Here is a 27,446-nt window from a genome sequence, read left to right as displayed (position 1 = left end):
TTGTTTCAGTTGTGTATGATTTTTTGTGAGACTCTTTGGGGTTTTCTTGGCAAAGATACTGGAGTGGTTTGTCATTTCCTTTTCCAGCTCATTTTACAGAGAAGAACTGGGGCAAACAGGATTAAGTGATTTGCCCAGGGTCACACAACTAGTAAGTGCCTGAGGCTGGATTTGAATTTCAGGGCTTCCTGACTTGAGGACCAGTTGTATCCATTGATCTACCTAGATTTCCCCAAGGACAAAAATTACTGGGAAACCTGGAAAGTAGCCTGGTAAAAACATATATCAGGATAAGCTCAAAATAATGTATACATGATTTAAATGTAAAGATGTAAAGGGTAATGACATAAGCAAATTAGGAATTATTAAAGAAGGTGTCCAGATCTATGGATAGGGGAAGATTTCATAACCAAATCATAGAGAGAAAAGTTCATGGGAGGTAAAATAGATAATTTGGTAATATAAAATTAAAAAGATTTTGTGCAAACAAAACAATGCAACCAAAATTAGAAGAAAAGCAGGAAACCTAGGGGAATTTTTTGTAGCTTGTTTCTCTCTTAAAGGTTGCATTTCTCAAATACATAGTGAACTGAGCCAAATTTATAAAAATAAGTGCTATTTCCCAGTTGACAAATGGTCAAGAGATCAGAACAGTCTGTTTTCAGAGGAAGAAATCAAAATTATCAGTAGTCATGTGAAAAAAATGTTCCACATCATTAAAAATTAAGAGAAATACAAGTTAAAGCAACTCTGAGGTACCATCTCCTACCCATCAAGTTGATTAACATGACAGAAAAGGAAAAGGACAAATGCTGTCAGGGATATGGGAAAATAGCTACTCTAATGCAATAGTGGAGCATCTGTGAACTGATCCAACCCTTCCAGAAAGCAATTTGGAACTATACCCAATAAGCTATAAAACTCTTCATACCCTTTGATCTAGTAATGCTACTACTCTCTTTATACCCTAAAGAGATTAAAGAAAAAAGGGAAAGACCTATCTATATATGCAACAATATTTGTAGCAGCTCTTATTGTATTGGCAAAGTATTGGAAAATTAGGGGATACCTATCAACTAGGGAATGACTGAACAAGTTATGATATATAAATATTTTGAAATCTATTATGCTGTAATAAATGATGAAGGAGATGATTTGAGGAAAATCTGAAATGACTTGTATGAACTGAGGATACAAAATGAAGGGAGAATAACTAGGAAAATAACAATCTATATCACTTTCTGTCATGGTGAGAGGAGAGGGAAAGAATATGGATCCCAGAGTATCAGAAAATAACTATTAAAATTCTATTGACATTTAAGAAATTAAATTAAGAAACTAGTCAAAGGGCATTATAGACAAGAATTTAAAATCTAAAAAAAAAAATTGAAGAAAATGGGAGCAGGGTGAGAGGGGTAGAAAAATAAAAGCTTGGCCTTCATAACTTTAAATGTGAATAGACTAAGTGCAATAAAGTAAAAGGCAAGAGAACAATCATTTATCGAGTACTAGTTTGTGCTAAAAAAGAAAGGTAGGCTTTGTCCTCAAAGAGCTGTGAACAGAAGGTTAGGAGTAGGTGAAATACAACCCAAATTAGGGAATGTTCTAGAAGTCCAGAAAGTCAGGAGGACAGCCAGGAGGGTAATGAAAACTGGTCTGTTTGGGCACCACCCCAAAATGAAGGAACCCACAAATAGGAGAATGGGGACAGTATCTGGAAGGATGTTCCAGGTTGAAAGAAATGCAGAGGTTGGCGAATGTTCTCAAGTGAGAGAAGTTCCTAAGTGACTCTGGAAAGTCAGCTAGAAGGTGCAGAATAAAAAGAAAACAAAAGCTTCACAATCAGTTTGAAAACCACTTCTAGAAAGTGAACAAAGAGAACCAAACTTAAAAGCTGAAACCAAATTTACTAGATATAATAGTAGTAGTCTCTCAGAAGCCGAGAATGACGATTGTCTTTGTGCATGTGCACAAAGACACTTGTGCGTGAAAGAGATTTAAGTGGAAAAGTCGGTGCACAGAGACAGGCCCACTCTCTCAGCATTGGAAGCCTGGGTCCAGTGGCATGAAAAATCATTACCCCATGAGACTTCCTCAGCTGCATTGGGTGGCCATGTTGTCCTTTGGGCTCCAACACGCCCTAAGCACTCCACAGTGCTTTGCTGCATCGCCATCTCAGCCTTTGAACTTTCTTATTGGTTTCTTCCATCTGTTCAGCCGAAGCAATCTTCACATGCTGGGTGAGCAAAGCCCTGGTTCACCAGGGGTCAACAACGACCCGATGGCTACCCTCACAAGGTTTGGCCACCTGTCGAAGCCGTTGCCCGGGGTGTGGCCGCTGCCTCATGCTAGCAGCTACCAGAAGCCACAAGTGAGAGCTGGGTGTCAGGTAGGGGTCAGAGGCTGGAGTAAGCAATATAATCATGGTACCAGACAACAAAAATTCAGCGTCAATAGAGATAAAAAGGCATTTTTGTTGTCCTTAAAAGAAAACAACCATAAACAATATCAGATTTAAAACATATATACCAAATGATAAAGTTTTTAAAATTTTAGAGGAAGTTGAATTAAAAAGACTTTAATAGCAATAGCAAAAGATGTGTTCCTTTCTCAGAACTGGAGAAATTGAAAAGAAAGATAAAAGAGATATTGTAGAACTAAGTAAACTGTTGGAGATTTTAGAGATAAAAAGATGTGCTATTTTCTAAAAGGGAATATTAATAAAGATGTTTAAGCACCACCTGTACTTTTACAAAATAGGTCATATACTATGTCAGAGAGAAATTACAAATAAATATGAAAAAAATTTGAAGCCCTTTACAGACTCAATAGAAATAGTAAATGATATAAGGTTCACAAGCAAAAAATACAAACCTTAATGGAAATTGAATAATAGACTCATGAACCATGGCTAAAGAAAAAATCAAAGTAATGGTTATGAACTTTGTGAAAGACATAATTTATAATATACTAGAATTTCTGGAATATAGCTAAAGCAATTCAATTTCATATTTCTTAAAAGCATACATTAACAAAGTAGAGGAAAAAGAATTAATTAGCTTAATTTGCAAGTAAAGATTAGAAGAAGACTTTATATATCTTTCACAGATATCCTTAGAAAATAAATTAAGCAATGAAGGGATAAACAGGAGAAAACAAATAAAGGATTTAAAAAGATAAAGTTAACAATTTTGTTTTTATGAAACTGAAAAGTTTTGCCTGAACAAAATAAATACAAATAGAATAATAAGGGAAGTGGGTGACTAGTGCTGCATAAATAAATGTAAAAGCATTTATTAAACATTGCTGTGTGTGCTTATTGTGCTTAGCCATGGGAGACACAGATTGGAAAATAAGACAATCCCTACTCTCAAGAAGCTCACATTTTAAAAGGAGAGACAACATATATAGGTTTGATACAGGTGAAAATGCACTATGTTCCATTCGGTACAATACTAAGTTGATCATAATGCATCTTTTATAATGTTTTCCACTGATAAAAACCATATCCACGCTTAAGATTAACTCATTGACAATGCTAAGAATTTTGGTGTTGAAAACTTTCTTTTCTCCCTATTCAGCAGCATTTGTAGAAGCAGTTTCCATCTTGCATGCATCTCCATAAGACCTGGGGTCCAGAGTCCTTGGCTGTCTCCAGTGGTATCCAAGGGGACATGGGCCCAGTGATTTGACTTGCCTGGCACATGCTTTCTTCCTTGTGGCCCCCAAGGTTCTTTAAATGACTTGCCTGGCATCAAGTTAGGGAGAGGGAAAAAAATCTTTCAAAATCTCTAATTAAGAGCCAATATCCAAGTTATAGACAGCAAATACATACAAAAATATCCTTCAGATCACTATGTAATGCTTGGCTCAAAGGACTATTTGATTGGAACTGTCCTCATTGATGGAGATTGATTGCTTGATGTTCCAAGAATATATGAGGGGTAGAATTGATGAGAACTGAAGCCAAGAGAAATCTAGCTTGAAGAGAGAAGACATGCAGTTTCAGGCTGTCTTCAAGTGCATAAAGAGAGAAAAGAATTCTGAGAAGCCAACATGAACCAAATGTTAACTCCTTTACATGTCAGCTTCTTTCTAGAGCCTTTCTCTATTATCTGATACACACTTTTCTGTATATGCCTTCTCTGAGTTCTGTTTTGCTATGATTTGAATAAATGAATTTCTTTTCTATTTGCTATGTGTATTCATTGTGGAACTAATATTTGGTTGGAAAGAGGTAAAGACTTAGATATAGAACTTGGGATTCCCATTTCCTCAATAGTGAGAAACAGTGATGAGATGTTAAATTCAACCTGATAATATCCCCTAGACTTAACAGTATTTAAGGGAACAGATAAGTATAATTCTAACCCAGTATCCCCTCTCTCTAAGGAAGGCAGAGTAGCTGCTGACCCCAACCTCCTGTTCTCACTCTTGACAGGAATGAGAGTCTCCCTTGAAGAAAGGTAGGGGGAAAAGAAGCTAAAGAAGTCTATTCTGCCTCCCTTGAAGATGCACAGTTATACTCCATTGGGTCTGCATGGGACCTCTTCACATACATTTGCTGGATTTAATACTTTTTCTCATAAATACTTGTGGCTAGTCCTATTCTCGTGTTTCCTGTTGTCCCCATTTCTGGCATGAGAGCACAGTTACATACATATAGAATGATGTCTCCTAGCACAGGACTGAGATCTCAACTACCAATTCATTTGTGTCCCAAACTGGAGGCATAAACACAAGTCATTCAAACTATACTTCCAAGTGTAGAATCACAACAAATTTGGGCAAGTTTGAGCCCCACAGTAACTAGATATGACAAATTTAGTAGAATCATTTCTTAAATTTTGTCACTGGTTAGCTTTATCTGCTGCTCTGTGGGTTTCTGGATGTGGCTCTCGGCTTCTTGGATATAGTTATTCTCCCTCTGTTTGGCTCTCTCATTTTAGTACATACTTTCAATGTGTTCTCTAGCTTGTTTCTGGCTTACCTGTTTCTAGCACTTTCTGGTGCTCTGATACTTTTTTTTAATACACCTACACTTGTCTAATTCTTTTTTTCTTTTCTCTTTCCACTGTCCTCTTCTCCCCTATCATCCCCTTTACCTGTCCTTGTCTCTATCCCTAGGCATCTTCACACATTGACAACACCATTTACTACCTTCATCCTCAACTTTCCCTCTTCTCTCAAAAAAAAAAAACACCACAAAACTTGGATTCTAACACTAAGATGCCTGGGTGAGCTTCATCCTTATCTTGCCCCAAACCAGGCTTTCATGCCACTTCCCAACCATATCTATGGCACGCTATCTCCTCTCTTACCCTTTTTCAGCCTCCCTTTATGTGTTGTCTTCCTCTATTATAATGTAAGCTCCTTAAGGGCAGATATTTACTTTATTGCTTATATTTGTACACCCAGCACTTAGCACAATACCTGACACATAGTAAGCACTTAAAAATGTTCTATGTGTATATTCACCCTCTGTCAAAAAAGAAAATTCTGGCACAACGTAGATTAGGTGATATTATAGATTTTGCTTTTTGTAGATTTTGTTCACCCCTGTAAATAAAAGGGTAAATCTAGGTTAATCGCATAAAAGACAAATAACAGTTGATTTTTTTTTTATTTCTCATTGTTTGGTGCCATTTAGTGAAAATGAAATCATGCAATTTTATGTTCAAACAGGTTTTGATAACAAAATAATAATTTGTATACTCAATTTTAAACTGGAATTCCTAAGAACTATTCTGGAGTGACTTTCTGCTTTCTTTCTTTCCCAAAGATATGGTCAAGAAGCAAGTGGATAAGGAGAAATTAAAAACTAAGGGGAGAATGGACACAATTGAAGGGAGCGGCAACCAGTGGAGAGAAAAGGTGATGGAATCAAGAGTTCAAGAGGGAGTTGTCACTGCCAAGGCAAAGAAAGACTTTTCCTATGATACTGGAAAAGAAAGGGAGAGATTGGGAGGAGAGATGTTATTAAGGTGACTTGAGGTAAAGAATTAAGAAGGATCTTGCAAAATTTGAAATAATAAAAAACCATTGAATTAATAAATAAACCAGAAGGCTGGTTTGGAAGGAAAATAATATAGATAAACCATTGGCTAATTTGATTATCAAAATGAAATAAGGATGATTCATTTGTTTATAAAGAAGAAATAAAGAAAATTATTCCTATTCCTTTTATACTTTATGTCAATAAAGATAGGGTTCAGACCAACTTTTGACCATTAACAAATTCTTATTTGTTTGCATATGACAAGACAGACCAGTGTCCTTTTGAATAACCAGTAACATATTATATGCCACCATCTGTGGATGATCTGGTAAGTACCATGCCATCATGGTGTCACTAGGATCACTCAACTTACTTCTGGGAATACATTAGACCAAATTGCCTATTATGAACCCCTAAAAGAAGTAATACTTCCCAAGTTTGGCATATTAAACTAGCCACATAATTCAGAGGAAATTTGATGAGAAAGCACATCTAATTAAAAGGAAAAATTTAAAGTAAAATTTTGGCAATCTGGAGCCAAAAATTCAGTATTCTAGATTGTAGAGTATCCCAGGCAGCTGAATGTTGTCCATTAAATTATAAAAACTTACTTGTAACAATTTTTGGTGAAAATCTTCTAAAATAAATTAAATACATCCTATTCATTAGAATTTAAACATTCTCTTCACATGGCAATCAAAATAAATATTCATTATTGTCCTGTGCTGCACTACAGTAATGTCCTCAAAATATTAGGGTTATTACCTTTTATACATTGTATACAGAAATCCCTCACCTAGTGCAGGTGTTGCATTCCAGAGACCCCTGCAATAGATAAAAAAAAATCCTTGAAGTAGTGGCACTATATTTATTTTATTATTTATATATATTAATGCTTTAAAAATCCTTCCCTCTCTTCTATAAACCTTTTCAACACTCTTATTAACCCTTCCCACATTCTTATAAACACTGAGCCAATCAGCACCCAGAATACAGAACACAGTGCTGTGGTTGATTGCCTTTCATTCCAGCAGCCAATAGTGTACAATCTCACGTTGGCAAACTTATGCGAGAGGTGGTGCATTACTGCATTTCCATTGTGTACAGTACAGTATGCATCTGCATAATCCCGCAATATAGCGAAAATTAGACTAAAAAGAAAATAACCCCTCAATACAGTGAAACCACGATAAATAAACCACAATATAGAGAGGGATGACTGTAGTTACTATTTTTCCTTCCTTTTTTCCTCCCCTACCCAAGTATCACTCTATCTATCATTTCTGTTTGAAATCAACTATGTTTTTGAAAATAAAATGTATTATATGTAAAATAATAGTTGATAAGACCTGAGTAAGGCTCTTCTATGATGAACATTAATGTTAATTATGTATCTGTCTCATGAATACAGGGGGGCGGAATTGCTATTTTTCAGTAATGTGATTTCAGCCTATATACATACTACACACATGTATATGCATTTCTGTGTGTATATAAATATACATTTATATATAAATGCAAAATTATTTCAGCAGAAACAGTAGTACATCAGGAAAGACCTAATTTTGAAAGTAGTACTTATGCTTAGCTTTAAAGGAGGCTATGGGATTCTTAGAGGTAGAAGTAAAGCAAGAGTACATTCCATGTATTTCCAGGTATGGGAGACAGCCTATAAAAATGTGTGGAGATAAGAGATAGAATATCATTTACAGGGAACATCAAATAGATCAGTCTGCCTAGAAGATAGAGTGCTTAAAGTAAGCAATATATGATCAACCTGGAAAAGACAATTAGAACCAGATTGTGAATTCCAAAAAGAAAACCTCTTCTTTTTATCCTAGAGGCAATAGTTATAATGTAAAATGTATTTTCTTTAGGGCATTTACTTAGTGAAGTTAATTTTAGCTTCTACATGGCCTTTTTGACCTCTTTTCTGGCTAGTAGCAATATTATTAATAGATGTGGTTGCTAGATAGCTGATGTATTACTCTATACAAAGGAAAAGTATTTTAGAAATATAATGGAGAAAAATTCATTACAATTATATTTATAATACAAATGAAGGTGGGTATTTAGTGTTGCTTTTTTGTGGTGAAATATACTTTAATCTCTCCCAGTACCAACTCCACAAGATAAATTGATATAGGTTTGATGAACTTGATACTTCTCTTTAATCCTCATTTCTTATAGCATAGTATATTCCATTATATTCATGAACCAGAATTTGTTAAGCTATTTCTCAATTGATGAGTTTCTACTTTGTTTCCAGTTTTTTACTATCACAAAAAAGTTCTTCTGTAAATATTTTTGTGTCTATGGAGACTCACTTCTTATCAATGATTTCCTTAAGTTATAAACCCAATAATAGAGGCTCTGGTTCAAAAGCTATGGGCTGTTTAGTCACTTTTACTCGCATAATTCCAAGTAGTTTTTTTAATTGATTGGGTAATTTCACAATTCCACTAATAATATATTATGACAAATATTATCCCACAAATCTTCCTTTTGCCATTCTTGTCATTTTTTCCAATTAAGAGAATATAAAGTAAAACCTCAGGGTTATTTGAATTTGCATTTCTCTTTATTATAAGTGCTTTGGAGCATTCTTTCATGGGAGTGTGAACATTTTGCAATAATTTTTTGAGATCTGCTTGTTCATATCCTTTGACCATTTATTTGTTTAGAGAATGACGCACACACACAGAAATAGTCTTTGTATGTTTGTGATATCAAACATTTATCACAGAAATTTTATACAAAATTTTCCCTACTTGGCCATTTATTTTTATCCATTATATTAATGTTATCTATACATAAGCCATTCAGTTTCTGTTAATCAGTTATATATTTTATTTTCCATAATTGTCTCTGTCCCTGTTTAAGAATACATCTTTGACTTACATATAAGGTAAGAGATATTGCATATCCATTTAGAACATATGGTATAATATGGTATAAGAGACTGGTCTATGACTAATTTTTGCCAAACTGATTTTCAGTTTTCCCAACAATTTTTCCATTGATCTATTTTTTAACCAGTATTATATAGTTTTTATGACTACTGTCCTATAATATAGTTTGAGGATGGAAAATTATATTCTCTTGTCATATCTTCCTCTTTTTATCACTTCCCTTGATATTTTAGACCTTTTGTTTTTCCAGATGAATTCTGTTCAATTTGTTCTTCTTAACTACATTGTTAATTGTTTGAATCAATGTTCACTAATAATAGTGACGTATAGTTTTCCTTCTGTGCTTTATCTTTCCCTGGTTTAGTTATTAACACTGTATAATCCTCATAAAAAAGTACTTTCTTAATTTTTGAGAATAATTATTAAAGTATAGATTCCAATCATTCTATAAAGGTTTGATAGAATTCTCCTGTGAACCATCACAAATGGGATATTTTTTCTTAAATAGTTCTTTTACAATTAATTTTCTTGCCTTTTCTGGCATTGAGTAATGTAAGATCTCTTTCTAATCCTTTGACGATTTGCATATTTGAAGAATTTCTATATCTCTTTTGTTACCATGTAATAATATATATATGCTATATATTAGCATAGAATTGCACAATATATTCTAATCACTAAAAAAGTTTTTAAAGTTTCTTCTGGCTTTGTTGTAATTTTACTTTACTCATTTGCTATTTTATTCACTTGATTTTCTGCTCTTTCATTTTTAATCAGATTATATAAAGATTTCTTTTTGCTAATCTTTTCAGAGAACTAGCTTTCAGATTTATTTATCATTTCTATGGGCTTTATTTTTAGTTTATTTTTCCTACAAATTTTAATATCTTCTCTTTTTATTTATAATTTTTAAAACTATCCAATTTATTAAACCTCCCCTTTATTTTGATTTACATGTATTTTATATATGGCTATGAATGAAGAGTCATTTGGAGGTTGATATATTACAGCAATAAGGACTTGGACAGGATGGTATGAATAAATGAAATTAGTCTCAAAAGGAATTATGTTGCATGGTGGTAGTCATGGGAAGATCTTGTAGTGGAGATCAATTTTCCTCTTAGTGTTACATGGCATGAGATATCACTGTATAAAGTGGGCGGTTATTTGATTATTTTCCAGAGAGACCTAGATTCCCTTCCAAATGTCTAGGAATTAAGTGATTTTTTTAAAGTGTGAAAAGAAGAGATCTGTAAAGAAGAGAAATGTAGCAATAGATTAAGAATTATAAAGGAATGAACAGGAAGGGAGCTGGGAAAGGGAAGGGTTGAAGTAAATAGGGATCAAAGTAGCAGTAGGTGGGGAAGGTGCAGGATGAAAATGTGATTAACTTTGGCAGGCAGTGTTAGAATCCCAAGGATTATGAGAATTTGGGAAGTGTGAATTTGCAAGACATAGGAATAGAGAAGTATCAGTTGATTGGAGCCTACCAAAGTAATATTGGCATCTGTGATCATTCTTTAAACATCTACAATCTGAGAGTGGAGTTATCCCTTGAGAAATGTTTGGGTCAGTAACCTTCTAAAGATCTGTTCTCCAAGTATTAGAATGAATTCATACTTAGTTCAAATACTGTAGCTTCATCTCAAGGTGATAAGTGAAAGGGAACACCCAGACGATATTTCATATACGGTATACACTTGCCTTTTAATGGGGCCAACTGTATAAGGCAGATATCCAAGGCACTGGTTTAGTTCCACATTAGGCCTTCATTCTAAAAGGATAGAAATATATATATATATATATATATATATATATGGACCACATTAGGAAAATAAACTTAGAAAACTGATTATTCTCTGAAAAATGGACCTAGCTAAGGATGTGAATAAATGAGATACAATGTAAGTTCCTCAAGGATGTTTCTCTTGGTTTTGTCTTTGTACCCATATTATCTGATTTGTATAGAGATTTATTGAATTGAATTCACTTAAATTTAAGACTCATAAAGAATTGTTTGGTACCATGACTAACCATCCCCCCCCCCACCTGCCAGATAGCATCTTTCTTATATAATGCCTTAAAAAAAAAACAAAACTCTTACCTTCTGTCTCAGTATCACTTCTAAGGGCAAGGCAATTGAGGTTAGGTGGCTCGCCCAGGATCACATAACTAGGAAGTGTTTATATAATGTCTCTAGAATGTCTCTTGATGACACCCCCTGAGATAGAATTTTTTAGGTCAGATAAGCTAGAGAAAAATTTTAAGTCTTACTACTTCATTTTACAGATGTGAAAATTGGGCCCAGAGAAAGGAAAGGACTGATGAAAATAATAAAATAAATTAGTGACAGAGCTGTAGCTAGAACTCAGATTTCCTGACTTTTCCCAGAGTTCTTTCCTTCTGCTATCATTTTTTCCCTCCAAGAGATAAGAGGAATTCAAGGGAAAGAAAAAGGAGTGGTGTTTTCACTTAGATATAGCCCTAGTATTTTTTTAGCTGAAATGTCATTTTCAGATGTCAAAGACAGTACAGACTCCAGTAACCTAAAAAAAATCAGCAGACATCCTAAATGTGAATGTTTACTTATTTATAAATTGTATTCATATAAGTTATCATTGCATTGATTATAACACATATACAAAAATTAAAATAAAAAAAGAATAACATGCAGATAAAATATTCTTTGATCTTAGAATCAATAGGAAGCCATTAAGTAGGAGAGCAATATGGCCAGACCTGACCTCAGAAAATAACCTTGGCAACAGTATGAAGTATGGATTAAAGTAGGGAGAGATTTGAGACAAAAAGAACAATAAAACAGCTATTGAGTTAGTCCAACAAAAAGGTAATAAAAAAGGTTGGTGGCTATGTGAAAAGAGAGAAGAGGACAGATGTGAGAGATGTGGAGGTGGAAAAAAAAAATACCAAGATTTGGCAACTGAATGGATTTGTGGCATGAGTGAGAGAGAATAGATATGCTGATGATATAAACCTATATTCCTGGAAAGACAAATATCCTCAAGGGAAATAGGATAATTTGGGGGGAAAGCAAGTCTGGACAAAATGATTGAGATCTGAAATACTGATCATATCCCTCTATCATCTTGTGAGATTCACTGTGTCACACCATAACAAAAAAAGGGGGGGGGGGGGCCTAGAGGACAGCTCTCCTCCTTGTTACTGCCTTAGAGCACATAGCTCCTCTTCTAAGGGACACTTGCCATATCCATGGAGTGATCTGGTAGGTGAGCATGGACTGGAAGGAAGGGAGAGAATTTTCCTGAGGGCATCTGTGTAGCTGCTACTGTGGGTAACCAACTAGTAAATAGACTACAACTATCTTGAGTGGTAGACACATGCCTTAGAAAGGAGTATGAATGGGAGCTTACACAATAGAAGGAAAAGGTAGAATGCAGAATGAATGGAAGATGAGAATATATGTAGTTGTTAAGAGATAAACCTCATGATTTCCCATTATAGGGTATTTGGGATACCACCAATTATTCCCCCTCCTCTTACTTCAATTGTTTGATCACACACTCCTTGAAGTCAAGCCACGGACCACCAGGGGGCATAAGACCCTCACTTTGGAGCAAATCCATACTCAAATGGATATTTATTAAATGATTAGTTCCATACATTGTGATAAGCAAGAGGAATACAGAAAGAAACAAAAATGCAATCCCTGCACTCAAGAAGCTAACATTGTAGTGTGGAAAGGTAGCATGTAAAAGGGAGCCTAATAATGGTGTTGCTGGGTCCAAGAGTATACACAGTTTATAATTCTCTGGGTATAATTCCGGATTGCTTTCCACAATGATTGGTTCAGTTATACAGTTCCATCAAAGCGTATTAGGGTCCCCATTTTTCCACATCCCCTCCAGCATTTATCGTTCTGCCTTGTTATCATTTTAGCCAATCTAATGGATAAGAAGTGATATCTCAGAGTTGTTTTGTTTTGCATTTTTCTAACCAATAATGTTTTAGACCATTTTTTCATATGCATATATAGAGCTTTGATTTCTTCATCTGAAAACTGTATGTTCATATGTTTTGCCGATTTATCAATTGGGGATGATTTAATCTTATAAATTTGACACCATTCTCTCTAAATTTTAAATATGACTTCTGTCTGAAAAACTATCTAGAAACATCTTCCCCAGTTTTCTCTTTCCTCCAAATCTTGGCTATGCTAGTTTTATTTGCATAAAAAACTTTTAAATTCAATGTAATCAGAATTATTCATTTTACATCTCACAGAGCTCTCTCTTTCTTGTTTATTCATAAATCCCTATCCAAAAAATCTAATAGGTAACATGTTCCCTGTTCTTCTGATTTGTTTATATCTCCCTTTAAATCTAGGTCATGTATCCATTTTGATCATATCTTAGTAAATGGTATAAAAGGTATCTTAACTCTTTGCCATTAGCAAGAGACTGAGGGAGGACATGCATCCTGTGTGACTTTCAGTTAAACTGATTTTCATTGACTCATATAAGAATGATATTAGAAATAAAGTCTTGTTTTATTAATTTAGAGATAAGAAGTAGAGAAGCTGGCTTAAGAAAGAATTGGAGTTTGAAGCATATATGAGACAGTGTTAATTTCAAATGTTGACAGTTTAATGGTTTTTTTCTGTCAGTTTCTCTCTCTGGGAGTGGCAGTTGGTCTCCGGCAGTTGGCAATCATACACAGAGATTTTTGCTCTGAGGGCTTTATCTTTGCCTCTCTCTCTCTCTCTCTCTCTCTCTCTCTCTCTCTCTCTGTCTGTCTCTGTCTGTCTGTCTGTCTCTGTCTGCCTGTCTGTCTGTCTGTCTCTCTCCTAAAGGAATTTATTGTTTTATTTTTCCAACTTGGGAAACACTATTGACTATCTATTACTGTCTTTATAGATTAACTCTGAGAAGACCAAAGAAAAACCTGGTCTTTGCTTTGAACTCTGAGTCTGCTAAGCCTTTTTTATTTTTATAACTTGGAGGTGAAGTTAAGAATTATGAAGATAATAGTATAGTTTATTGTAGAATAGGGAAAATTTGGGTTAGTCAGGAAGGATTACTGTAGCCTGTGAAAAACAGGAAAAACAGTTCCTTGTGGAACCAGGGAGTTTTATTTGGGTGGTTAGAATCCCTTAGAGTTAGAAATCCTTTTATCCTTATATTTTTTCAATAAATATTTTATTTTTATAACAAGAGTCTCCTTAGTGTCCTTGCACTTCACTTCACTAATATAAACTGAGGATACTTTGTGAGCACAGCAAGCAGAATATCAAAATCAGTTTATAATCAATAATCAAATCCATTTCCTATATTAGTTTTTGTAGTTTGCCATTTTATTTTTACACTCACAAACAAATCATAAAGTTTAAACAAGCTTTGGTAATGAGTACTTTGTTGCACTTGTAGTTGAAAGTTCAGAGACCAAGGTAAAATTGCAAAGTAGAATCTTCTTGTCTTCAGGGCTATCTCATCTACCTTTTTGCACCCTTCGAATACTTAGTGTCTTCTGCTAACACACTTAACTCTTTTTATAATCCACCACATTTGCTTTTCATCTATGCACTTTTTTTTTACTTGTCCAAAGAGAGCTTGCATTCCCTCTGGTAATTTCAGTTAGGTCTTAGGAGAGCATCATTAAAAAAAAATACAACTTTGACTGAGATGTGAATAACAAAAATAACTAACGGATGAACTTGGGCCTCCTGAACATATTTATGTTGTAAATGCAACATTTAACACAAACAGATTTCCAGTTGATAAAATATAGTAGAGACCTGTTTCTAAGCAAAAGAGCCAATAGCTCTTGAGTATACTAAGTATTAAGTATATTGACTATTAGGTTCATATCAAGGAAAACCTGGGTTTGAATCCTAAAGATGATTTTTACCTGCTGTATGAACTTGTTTAAGCCATTTATTTTCAGTTTTCTTGTCTATTAAATATATATATGTACATATATATGTGCGTATATAAACAATATATGCATATATATATACACACATATAGGTATATATTCGCATATCCTTAGCTCACAAAGATTATGTATAGAAATTTATATATCTGAAAGGCTCCACAAACTGTCAGCTCTTCTTCAGGATCATGCCCACCCCATTCTCACATCTTTTCCAATCCTGATCTACACATGCATACCAGAAGACAAAAAATCAGAAATCTGATTCCCTAGTAATGAAAAGTTATCCACTTTAGGTATAGAAGTTCGCTAGAGCATGTGATTTAACATTTGAAAGATTAATTTTCCACAGATAAGGAGTCACTTGTTCACTTTAACAGAGAAAGGAGATCAAAACTCTCCAATATTTGATTCTGAGTAGAAGTTATTTATATTATAACCTGATTAAACCATTCATTCTTCCTCTTCCTAATTTCTTCCTATCCAAGCTGTGACTTGGGGAAGATTATTTTTTTGTAGCAGAACTAAATAAAGTAACATAAAGAAATGAGGCGTCTGGGATAAACCAGGCTATATTGTTTTTCTTTTGCAGGTACCATGCATTTCCTCTGACATATGCTGTATTGTTAAAGAATCACCAAGAATTCGATGTAGGAAAATGAAATGTTGTGCTCCCAAAGGTAATAGAATCAAGATAGAAGAACCTTTTTTTAATGGGATAATGTTTTCATGATGAGCAAAGATGAATCTAACATTTTCCTGGTTCAACAGAATTACTTTCATTAGATATAAGGTGTGTGGGAAAGTAAAAGATAAGTAAAGCATGATCTTAACCCTCCATGGAGCTTACAGTCTAAAAGAGAGCTTTACTACATGCACAAATAACTAATACAGAATAGCTTTTAAGTGTATAAGAGAAATAAAAAATACTATCCATGTAAGGGCCAAGGAGGGGAAATGATTTCTGATAGTAAAGAGGGGAAAGGTAAGGAATAATTTTGTGTAAGATGTGTGTGTGTATGTATGTGTGTGATGACAGGGCTTATGATTTGAAAGAGGTGACCTTTGACCTGGGTTTTGAAAGATGGGTGTCCTTTCAGCATTTGAGGATGAGGTAAGATGATCCTCCAGGCAAAAATGTTATACATAAAGACATGGAGAAGGCAGAACAAAAGATGTGTACCCAAATTAGTGAGTGGACCATCTTGGCTGATGGCATGTTGTGCCTCTTCCATCATCTCTTGAACAATGTCATATCCATAGATAGTACTATACTCAATCAGTTAATGAAGGCCATGCCAGTAGAAATAATTTCTGCCTAGGGAGAAAGAGGCCCTTCAGCCAGAATTGGTGATTTTAGATTGAAGGATTCTGATTTCTAAAATCATAGGCATTGCAGTTCCTAATGAACTTTATGCACTTTGATTTAACTCAAATAGACAAAAAAAAAATCTAAAAAGCAAACAGCAGTCCAGCATCTGACTCAGGAGACTTTTAGTGTATATTTTAATGCATTGATTTTGAAAGCTCTTGGAATGTGGGATCCTTGCAATGAACCTATACTGTGTCAAAGTTGAACTTAGATAAAATGTTGTCAAATGATATGCAATATTGATGGTTCATGATACTGTACAATGGAGGAGAGACATTTCTGTTGAACAAAAAGTTTTGAGGAGTAGAGAGGGATAATTAAATAAATGTATTAATTATAAAAATTTAGTCTGCATGATGTATGGAGTATAGAGCTGAATAAAAGAATTGTTATTCCTTATTGTATTTAGTAGTATGTATATATTTATGCTATTTTATATTTTCCTCATTACCTATTTCTAAAATTAATTTAAATACAAGTGATATTCTATTGCTTGACAACATTGAAAAAACTCAGTTTACTAACACCATAGTTATTAATGTCTTCTCTGAAAATCTTTTTGTATTTTAGTAACAAATTACACTTGGGCCTTTATTATTGTCACATGTCCTATATGTTGCTTTTTTTTTTCCAAATGTTTACTGAAATAAGATGGAAAAAGGAGGCATGACAAAAGAAGGAGTTTAGAAATAATTTGCGGGCAATAGAGAGCCATTGGTGAGCTTCAAGTAATAAAACAACGTGGTTAGATTTTCTTTGTATTCTTATTTTTTTAAGTTAATGAAAAATTATTTTCTCTCTGCTTCTCCAAATTGGAAAATAAAAAAGAAAACTTTCATAAACATATGCAGAATTAAGAAAAAAATTCCCCTGTTGGCTATTTTGAAAAAAATATATTCCTCAATCTAAATCCATTACCTTTGTTAGGAGATAGGGAGCATGTTTCATCATGGATCCAATGGAATCATGGTTGATTATTAATATGTTCAGAATTAAAGAACTTTAGAAGTTGTTTGTCTTTGCGGTGTTTATTATACAAATAGTTATGCTTCTGCTCATTTCCCTCTGCATTAATTCATACAAGTCTTCCAAAGTTATTAAAACCATCCCTTTCTTACAGGACAAGAGTATTCTGTGTCATTCATTTTCCACAATTTTTACAGGTATTTCAGAGTTGATGGCTATCCACTTACTTTCTAATTTGTTGCTATAGTAAAGCTTCTTTGAGAAATCAATAATAGTTTATTCAATTTATTTTTCTGGGATTTGGTTTTTAAATCCTATATTATTGATCTTTTCTATGATTTGTTCTTTGATCTATTCATTCTTTAGGATTAGATTATTTAGTTTTCATTTACATATTAATATATGCTTCGAAGACCCCTTATTAAATATAATTTTATTGCATTACAGCTTAAAGGGAGTACACTTAATATTTATGCTTTTCTGCATTTGTTTGTAAGATTTATATGCCCTAATGCATGGTCAGTTTTTGTAGAGGTGCAATATACATCTAAGAAAGAGAGAGAATCCTTTCTGTTCTAACCCAGTATTCTCCAAAGGTTTATCATATCTAAGTTTTCTAAAATTCTATTCATCTACATAACTTTTTCTTATTTTATGTTTAGATTTATCTAGTTCTGAGAGGAATAAATGAAGGTCCCCTGCTAGTATGGTTTTACTGTCCATTATATATGTTCAGTATTTGAATAACTCACTGTCTCTAGTATCTTTTAGCAATATATACTTTCCCATATTATTTCTTTTAATTAAGTTTGGGGGTTTTTTGCCTTATAAGAATCATAATTTCTACCTTTGTCTTTTTTACTTCATAATAAATTCTGCCCCAACACTTTCTATAACTCTGTCTTCTTGATTTTTTTGTTGTGTTAAACTACAATTGTTGAATTCTGATTTCAAATCTATTCTGCTATCCTTTTCTACTTTATCAGTGATTCATTCTTTTCATATTTATAGTTATGATTGCTAACAAAATTTCTCTCTATCCTATTCTCTTTTATTTACCCTTCTCTTTTTTCCCTGTCCCCTCCTAAAAGGTCTGTTTTGTTTCTGAATACTTCTTTCTTTAATCTACCCTCCCTCTTATCACCACCTTCTATGTGTTTTCTTAGCCTCTTCCCTCTAAATACCCTATTGAGTAAAATGAATTTTTATTCCCAACTTTGTGGGAGGAGGTGATGGTGTTCTTTGTGTGGGGGTGGGTATATATACTTTCCTCCTTGAACCAGGTAAGAGTAAAGTTCAAGAGATGTGACTCTCCATTTTCCCCGTTTTTCCTCCTATTATATAAATGCTCTTTTATTTGAGATACTTTTTCTGCATTCTTCCTTTTCCTTTCCTTTTCTTCCAGTGCATTCTTCTTTCAGACCCTTCTACTTTTGAGATCATACTAACATATTAGAATCATAACCATGCTTTCTATCTGAGTAAACATCTTACTACCCTAAAGATGATATTGTTCTTAGGGGTTATATGTATTATCTTCCTATATGAGAATATAAATAATTTAACCTTATTAAATCATTATGGTTTCTAACTCATGTTTACCTTTTTATGCTTCTCTTATGTCTTACGTTTGTCCAATTTCCTATTAAGCTCCAGTGTTTTCAGTAGAATTGCTTGAAAGTCCTCTATTTCATTAAATATTCATTTCTCACCCTATAGAATTAGACTTTTTCTGAATTGGTTATTCTTAGTTTCCCCTTTTGGACTATCATATTGTAAGCCCTTTGCTTCTTTTTTATATTTTTTTATTTAGAATATTTTTCCATGGTTACATGATTTATGATTCCCTTCCCCATTCAGCGCCCCTCCACTTCCCTCTCCCTTCAATTACCACCCCCTTCCCTTGTCTTGTTCCCCTTTTACTTCTTTGTAGGGTGATAGAATTCTATACCCCACTTAGTATACTCGTTTTTCCCTCTCTGAGCCAGTTATAATAAGACTAAAGTTTAAGCATTGCCTGTCCACCACCCTTATCCTCCCCTCTCTGTATTGCTTTTTCTCACCTCTTTATGTTATATAATTTACCCCATTTTATCTATTCCTTCCCTTTTCTCTCAGTGCAACCCTCTCTTTCAGCCCTTGATTGTTTTTTAACATATCATTCATATGTATACATATCATTCCATATCATCACATATACATCATATCATCATATATCATTATATACACATATATCATATCATAATAATCAGTTTACTTCTCCAACCTCTTTTTGAGTAAATTCCTTCAAATAAGAGTAATTTTTGAGAATTACAGAAATCCTCTTTCCATGTAGACAAATAAACATTTTGACCTTATTGAATCCCTTATATTTTCTCTTTCTTATTTACCTTTTTGGCCTTCTCTTGTGTCTTGTATTTGAACTTCAAATTTGTTGTTTAGGTCTAGCTTATTCCCAAGAATACTTGGAAATCTTCTATCTTATGACCATATTTTCCTCTGAAAGAATATACTCAGTTTTGCTGGATAGTGACTCTGGGTTATAAAACCAAATCTTTGTCTTCCTAATTATCATATTCCGTGCTTTTTGATCTTTTAATATATAGAAGCCACTAGGTCCTGTGTGATCCTGATTGTAGCTCTATGGTATTTGAATGGTTGCTTTCTGGCTATTTGAAGTATTTTCTCCTTTGGTTGGTGGCTCTTGAATTTAGCTATTACATTCCTGGAAGTTGTCACTTGAGGATTCCTTTCTAGAGACAATCTGTGAATTATTTCAGTTTCAATTTTATTTTCTGTGGAAGCAGTACAAGAATATCAGGGACTTCCATGCCCAATGCACCCCAGGAGCAACCCATAGAGCAGTGTCAGGAAAGCTAGATTCTTCAAATTTCTTATTTGAGGATTTCTGGGCAGTTATCTTTGATGATTTCTTGTAATAAGATGTCCAAGGTTTTTTCTTCATCATGACTTTCAGGTAGTCCAATAATTCTCAAATTGTTTCTCTTTTAGATCTATTTTATAACAGTTGTTTTTGCAATAAGATATTTCATGTTTTCCTGTTTTTTCATTCCTTTGATTCTGCTTTGTTGTTTCTTGATTTCTCGTGAAATCATTAGTTTCTAGAAGATCAGTTCTGATTTTTAAGGCCTGGTTTTCCTCTGTCAGTTTTTGGTCCTCTTTCAATTGGCCTCTTTCTTCTTGCATCACTTTCATTTCTCTTTCCCACTTTTCCTTTGCCTCTCTTAATTGGTTTTTGAAGTCTTTTTTTAGCTCTTCCAGAATTTGTGTCCAATCTATATTGTTCTTTTGGACTTTGTGTGTGTTTGCTTTTGCTTTCCCTGTCCTCTTTAGAGTTAAGTGTTGGGTTATTTTGTTTGCTCATTTTTCCTACCTAATTATAGGTAGGCTCTGTTTTCCAAGAATTTGGGGTACTCTCTTAAATTTCAGTCCTTCCTTGATGCTATTTTCAGCTTATTTTCTGAGTTGTTACTAGTTTACCAGATGGTCTGAGCACTGAGAGCTCTGAGAGCTCCCTCCTCCTGCTGATTCAATTGACCCTTAAGATTCTAATAGCTTAAAGGCATTCCTCAGGCTTGGGTTTAAGCTTTTGATCTCACTCTGAATTTTATCAGGCTGATCAAATTCTAGCCCCAGCCTTAGGCTCAAATTTTTTTGTCTCAAGGTATTCTTGATTCAGTCAGGCACATCTTTGCTTGCCCTGTCCTGGAGTTCTGCCCTTAGTTTTAGGTAAAAAGATCCGGGGGAATGGGGGAAGGCTCCCCCTGAGAACTGTGTCCTCACTACAAACCATGGATTATGTCCTTACCCCAAGCCCAGTCTGGGATTTCTGGCTTCACTCTGGGCCCACATAGATCAGCCCCCTTCAGCCCAGGGCTGGAACTCCAGACTTCTCCACAGGTTTGAAATTTCAAGGGATGTGAGTTGACTTGCACCACTATTTTCCCAGGCAGGCTCTCAATGTCTGAATGTTAGATAGATTTAAGTTCAGAACCTGTGACAGCAGATTGGGGTGGGGTGGGGGAAGGGAGGTTGCTCTTGGCTTGCTATGGCTTCTTGCGGGCTCTACTCCCCTCTCACCTCAGTTCCCCAGATGGTCTCTGCCTACTTTTTGGATTTTCTTGAAAGTTGTTTCATTCTGTCTCCTTGTTGGTTCTTTCACTCCTGTATTCATTTTGTGGCAATATTTTAATCTTGGTTGGAGAGGATTTTTATGATGAAATGGAGCTGCTATCCTAGTTACTCCTCTAGCCTTCTGCTTATATATCAAAATAGTTGCTAAATCTTGCATGAGCCTGACTGTGGATTTATGATATTTGAATAGTTACTTTTTAGTATGAGCCTGACTGTGGATTTATGATATTTGAATAGTTACTTTTTAGTTGTTTTCAGTAATTTTTCTTTGACCTCAGAACTCTAAATTTTGAAGAAAATACTCCTGGTAGTTTTCATTTGGAGATCTCTTTCAGGAGGTGATTGGTGGATTCTTTAAAGTCCTACTTTGTCCGCTACTTCTATAATATGTGAGCAGTTTTCCATGATAATTTTTTGAAATATAGTCCAATAATTCTTAAATTCTCTCTCCTCAATACATTTTCCAGGTCAATTGTTTTTCCTGGAAGATATTTAGTTTGTTTGGGCTTTTTTTGTTCTTTTGACTTTGTTTTACTGTTTCTAGATGTCTCATGGAGCCATTAGCTCCAACTTGACCGATTATAATTTTTAAAGAGTTAAATTTTGATTCTCTTTTACTTGAGCTAATTCTGATTTTTAAGGAGTTATTTTCTTCATTATTTTTATGCCTTTTTTGCCAAGCTGTTACAGACATACAGATATACATTCATTTTATTGCATTTCACTTTATTGTTCTTCACAGATGCATGGGTTATTGTTTTATTTTGTTTATAAATTGGAAGTTCATGGTAACCCTGTGTCAAGTCTGTCAGTTCCATTTTTCCAGTAATGTGGGATCATTTCATGTCTCTCTGTGTCACATGGTAGTAATTCTTGTAATATTTCAAATTTATTCATTATTATATATGTTATGGTGTAAAAATGGAGACTTGAATTCAGGACTTCAATTCCCAGGAGTCCTTGGTAGCTCCCAGAGTTCCCCATAATCTCAGGTGAGGTCATCACCTGGGTCATAAGGAGAGAGGGGTTTTTAAGACAGACTCCGCCTTCTTCTCGCTCTCTTGGTTTTTCCTGTTGCCACTTCCAAGCAGACCCGTCTCTTTTCATAATGTAGGTGAGGTTGTCTAGGCCTCTCTGGGCCTAGACACATGCTTTCTTATTCTGTATTTTCTTTAATCCTTAACCTTTAATAAGCCTCTAAAAATATAATACTCCTTGCAGAGAGAAACTAATTGCTACCTGCCTCAGTTTCCCCAAAATTTTAATCTTTACAGTTTGGAGACCACGAACATTTGACGGTACTTGCCGTGCTTACCATGGTGACCACGGGTGACGGGGAATCAGGGTTTGATTCCGGAGAGGGAGCCTGAGAAACGGCTACCACATCCAAGGAAGGCAGCCATCCTCTTCTGACTTTCTTGATTCAATATCGATCACCTGGTCACTGCCCTTCCGGCCTGGCTACTGTTGCCTGTAATCTGGACCTGTTTGATTGATAAGGCCCACTCTCTCCCAGTGCTGCCCACCCTGGCTGACCGCTCCAGCTCCCAGCCCTGCTTTCCTACCTGCAGCCATCTGCTCCAGACCGGTTTGCTGTTTGACCCAGATTGCAGCTCACCTTCCCACCCCGGTGCTCTCTCTCGCTCACCCGGTCCCTGTTCAACCCAGATCCTTGGAGCAGATCGCCTAGGACTCATTTCTACCAGCTGGTAAAAAACGGGGTAATTTTCCCTTAGGCTAAGATTAGCCATGTGGACTGGGACAGGAGGAGGTATTGGAGGAGGGGAGAGAGAAAAAAGGAGAGAAGAGACTTATGAACAGGAACTTAAAAAACATGGCTATTTTACAAGGATATCTTTTAATTGCATTGATCCTTTTATAGACTTCACCTGCATGTCAGGGAGGAGATTCAGCTCCCTACAACCATTTAGCTAACTTTGGGGAGGCAGCTGGGTGTCTCAGTGGACTAAGAGCCAGGCCTAGGGACAGGAGGTCCTGGGTTGAAATCTGGCCTCAGATACTTCCCAGCTGTGTGGCCCTGGATGGGTCCCTTAACCCCCATTGCCTACCCCTTACCACTTTGCCTTTGGACAATAGACATCTAAATGGATAATTAAAAAAACAAAACAAGGAACTTTTAAAGGACTGGAGGTTATATATTTTAAGGCATTTCAGACTCTAATGGTTTATAAAAAATCTCTGTATTCTATTGCATTTTACTGATTTCTTTGTTTAAGGTTTAACTTTGTGATTTTAAATTCATATATTACTGCATTCAATATTATTCTGTTACACTGAATCATTTTAATGTACTATTTTAAATACTGTTATATTCTGTTGCTTTCCCCCTATAACTATATTGAACAAATATCATTGTAATTAAGCCCATATATGAAAAAACAGCTTTTCTATTTTGACTTTGTAAATTGTCACATAGAGGATAGATGGACTTTATCAGAACTGGTTATAATTGTGTAAGAACCTTTGGAAAATTTACTATGCTAAATATCTCAAATTGATTTTAAGGGTTTTTTTTAACATGATTTTTGGAATTTTTTTTTACAATCTCTGGTCATTTTTGCCTGCCCTACCATGAGGTAAGGCCCATTCTAGTAGCTGCAGTGAAATACAATTATAACCCACAACCTTCCTGCATTTCTAAATATGTGAATGGAAGTTGGGGCAGTTAATCCCAGGGCATATGTATCCCTAAAAAGCCTCCAAAAAAGGAGCACCCCTCATTTATACTCTTCAGCTCACTACTTTACTTCCACCAGAATGATACCTAGATTGCTTGATGATGTTCTAAACCCAAAATGAGTTTTACTTTGTTTAAAAATATGTTTATTACCAAGGTTGAAAGATTGCTACGTTTGTAAAAATTGTGACAAATATCCATCAATTCATAGGTTTTTAAAAAATGCCATACAGCAACTTATGTGAAATATGATAGTGTGGTTGTTTGCTATTGTAATTAATTGGGCTATTGAGGATTTGGGGGATATTGATATCTACATATTTATAATACTGTTCTTTAAAAATGAAAAATGTTACCTTGTTCAATTCATTTGCTCACACTTACAGTGGATCATGGCCAGATATGAAGAGGAAATGGATCTCATTTTTGGTGAGAAAGCCTTATGTGTGGTTTTTATAGCCCTTTGGGTATAGTTCTAAATTGTTCTCTAGAATGGGTGAATCAGTTCACAACTCCCTCAACAGTGCATTAGTGTCTCAATTTTTCCACATCCCCTCCAACTTTAATCATTTTTCTTTTCTGTCATAATAGCCAGTCTGATAGGTGGTACTTCAGAGTTTTAATTTTTAGTCCCTTATGATTTACTAGATCATCTTTACCTTTTTGTGTTTCTTTTGACTGCTGATTTTGTATTTCAACTTGTGAATCCATCTGGCCTTGGGGATTTATTCTTAGGGAGGTCACTGATGGTTTGTTCAATTTCTTTTCTGATATGGGATTATTTAAATATTCTTTATTTAGAATTTTTATTATTTATTAATTATTTTTAATAAATATTATTAAAAGAAAAAAATTTCTTCTTTTGCTAATCTGGGTAATTTGTATTTGTGTAAATATTGATCCATTTCGCTTAGATTAGATTGTCAGATTTATTAGCAGATTATTAGACAAAATAGCTCCTGATGGTTGTTTAATTTCCTCCTCATTGGTGATGAGTTCACCTTTTTCATTTTTGATACTGCTTATTTGATTTTCTTCTTTTTTAAAAATCAAATTAACCAACACTATTTTTTTTATAAAACCAGTTCCTAATCTTATTAATTAGTTCAATGGTTCTCTTTCAATTTAATTAATTAATTAATTCATTAATCTTTAGGATTTCCAATTTAGTCTTTAAATGTTCTTTTTCTAGTTTTTTAGTTGCATGCCCAATTCATTGGCCTTTTCTCTAAGTACTGTTTTGGCTATATCCAATAAATTTTGATGTGTTGTCTCCTCATTATAATTCTCATTAATACAATTATTGATTGTTTCTGTAATTTGTTCTTTGACCTATGTGACAAGGAAATCACTTTAAAAGACTGATATATATTAATTTAAGGTCGCCAAGGAATTCAGCTATGTAATTCCTTAATGAAAACTCAAGTCAGCAGTCAACCTTTTATGGAGTTTAATTACAAACAGGAGGAATAAAAGTATTAGAGAGAGAGAGAGAGAGAGAGAGAGAGAGAGAGAAAGAGAGAGAGAGAGAGAAGGGAATAGGGCTTAAAAACCCCCTCTGTTTAGGCTGGGCCAAAAGGCCCAAGCCCTTAGATAGCTGAGGCAAAGAAAAGAGATCAGTCCCTATCACTCACATGACCAAAATGGAGAAACAGTCTCAGGGGCCTCCACCTCCAGCTTCCTTCAGAGCAAGCTTCTCAGAGCACCACCTCTCAGAGCAAAAACCTCTCCAACAACCACCCCTAGTCCTCAGACCCCTCTATCTTTAAGGAAACCATCCAAGTTCCCTCCCCTCAGTTCTCACATCTACCAATCACTGTCCATGTCTTCCCTGTGCCAATGGTGGCTCTATCTTAACCCAGGTCCACCCAGAGGTCTGTGGCTTTGCACATGTCTGTTGAAGGTCATATTCTCAAATAATTAAATCTTGATCCTTTGCTACAGCCCTTCCTAAATCCTGTTACCCTGAGTAGGATGGAGATTGGAATAATTAAATTTTGATCTATGCTGCAGCCCTTTCCATTGTTCAGCAAAAGGTTTCTGTCCTAAAATAATCTTAAGAAGGGAGGAGGAGGAACCTCCCATGCCAATGGGGTTCACATACCAATAGACTATCAGTAAGAAATTTTTCAAGTATGAAATTTCCCAATGGTGAAATTTCCAACATTTATAAGTCTAAGAAATTTTAAAGTTTACACCTACCCATTTTTAGCATTAGATTCCATGGAAGGTTTTTTATTATAATTCTTATTGTGTTATGATCTGAAAAGAATGCATTTATTATTTCTGCTTTTCTGCATTTGGTTTTGATATTTTTATACCCTAATACATGATCAATTTTTGTGTAAGAGCCATGTACTACTAAAATGAAAGTATATATCTTACTTTTGCAATTCAATTCTCTCCAAAGATCTATTATTCTAAGATTTCATTCACTTCCTTTACTTTCTTCTTATTTATTTTTTTGGTTTGGTTTATCTAGATCTGAAAGGGGGAGGTTGAGGTCTCCCACTAGTATAGTTTTACTGTCAATTTCTTCCTGAAGTTCATTCAATTTCTCCTTTAAAAACTTAGAGGTTAAATTTGGTGCATATATGTTTAGTATTGATATTACTTCATTGTTTATTGAACCTTTTAGCAAGATGTAATTACCCTCCTTATCTTTTTAATCAGATCTGTTTTTGCTTTAACTTTGTCATTATTGCTACTCCTGCTTTTATTTTTCACTTCATTTATTTATTTAGTTTAAACCCCTACCTTCTTTCCTAGAATCAATACTATGTAAGGGCTAGGCAATGAGGATTAAGTGACTTCCCCATGGTCATTCAGTTAGGAAGTGTCTGAGGCCAGATTTGAACCCAGGGCCTCCTGTCTATGAACCTGGCTTTGAATCCACTGAGCCACCTAGCTGTCCCTCTGCTTTTTTTTTTACTTTAGATGATGCACAATAAATTCTGCTCCTTCTCCTTTCTTTTACTTTGTGTGTATCACCCTGCCTCAAATGTGTTTCTTGTGAACAACATATAGTATTTTTCTGGTTTTTAATCCACTCGGTTATCTGCTTCCATTTTATGGGTGAGTTCATCCCATACACATTCACAGTTATGATTACCAGTTGTGTATTCCCCTCCATTTTATTTTCCCCTTTTGATCTTGCTCTTTTTCCTTTCACTCTGTTCCTCTTCATCCGTGTTTTGCTTTTTATCACTCACCCCCACTTCTCCCTCCCTGCTATTGCTACCTCACCTTCACTTTGTCTTATTCCCCACCTACTTCTCTTCTGGGCAAGATAGGATTCTACTCCCCAATGAGTATAGTTGTTATTTCCTCTCTAAGCCAGTTACAATGAGAGTAAAATTTAAGCATTGCCCATCACCACCCTTATCCTCCCCTCTACTGTAATAGTTTTTTGTGCCTCTATATGTTATATAATTT

At 34.8% G+C, this 27,446-nt stretch overlaps 1 protein-coding gene across 2 annotated transcripts in view; it reads left to right on the top strand.

The window, feature by feature from the left end:
* MEIKIN (meiotic kinetochore factor) overlaps positions 1–27,446 on the top strand; it is a 175,096-nt gene that overhangs the window by 133,787 nt on the left and 13,863 nt on the right. For both annotated transcript variants that reach the window (XM_007473413.3, XM_007473414.3), the window contains exons 13-14: positions 5,783–5,874; positions 15,413–15,500. In XM_007473413.3, the coding sequence (XP_007473475.1) occupies positions 5,783–5,874; positions 15,413–15,500 (180 nt within the window). The remainder of the gene's footprint in view (positions 1–5,782; positions 5,875–15,412; positions 15,501–27,446) is intronic.

Source organism: Monodelphis domestica, chromosome 1 (genome assembly GCF_027887165.1).
Source record: "Monodelphis domestica isolate mMonDom1 chromosome 1, mMonDom1.pri, whole genome shotgun sequence".
Taxonomy (NCBI): domain Eukaryota; kingdom Metazoa; phylum Chordata; class Mammalia; order Didelphimorphia; family Didelphidae; genus Monodelphis; species Monodelphis domestica.
The sequence above is the reverse complement of the archived record's forward strand: the minus strand, read 5'-3'. Positions and strand labels throughout refer to the sequence as shown.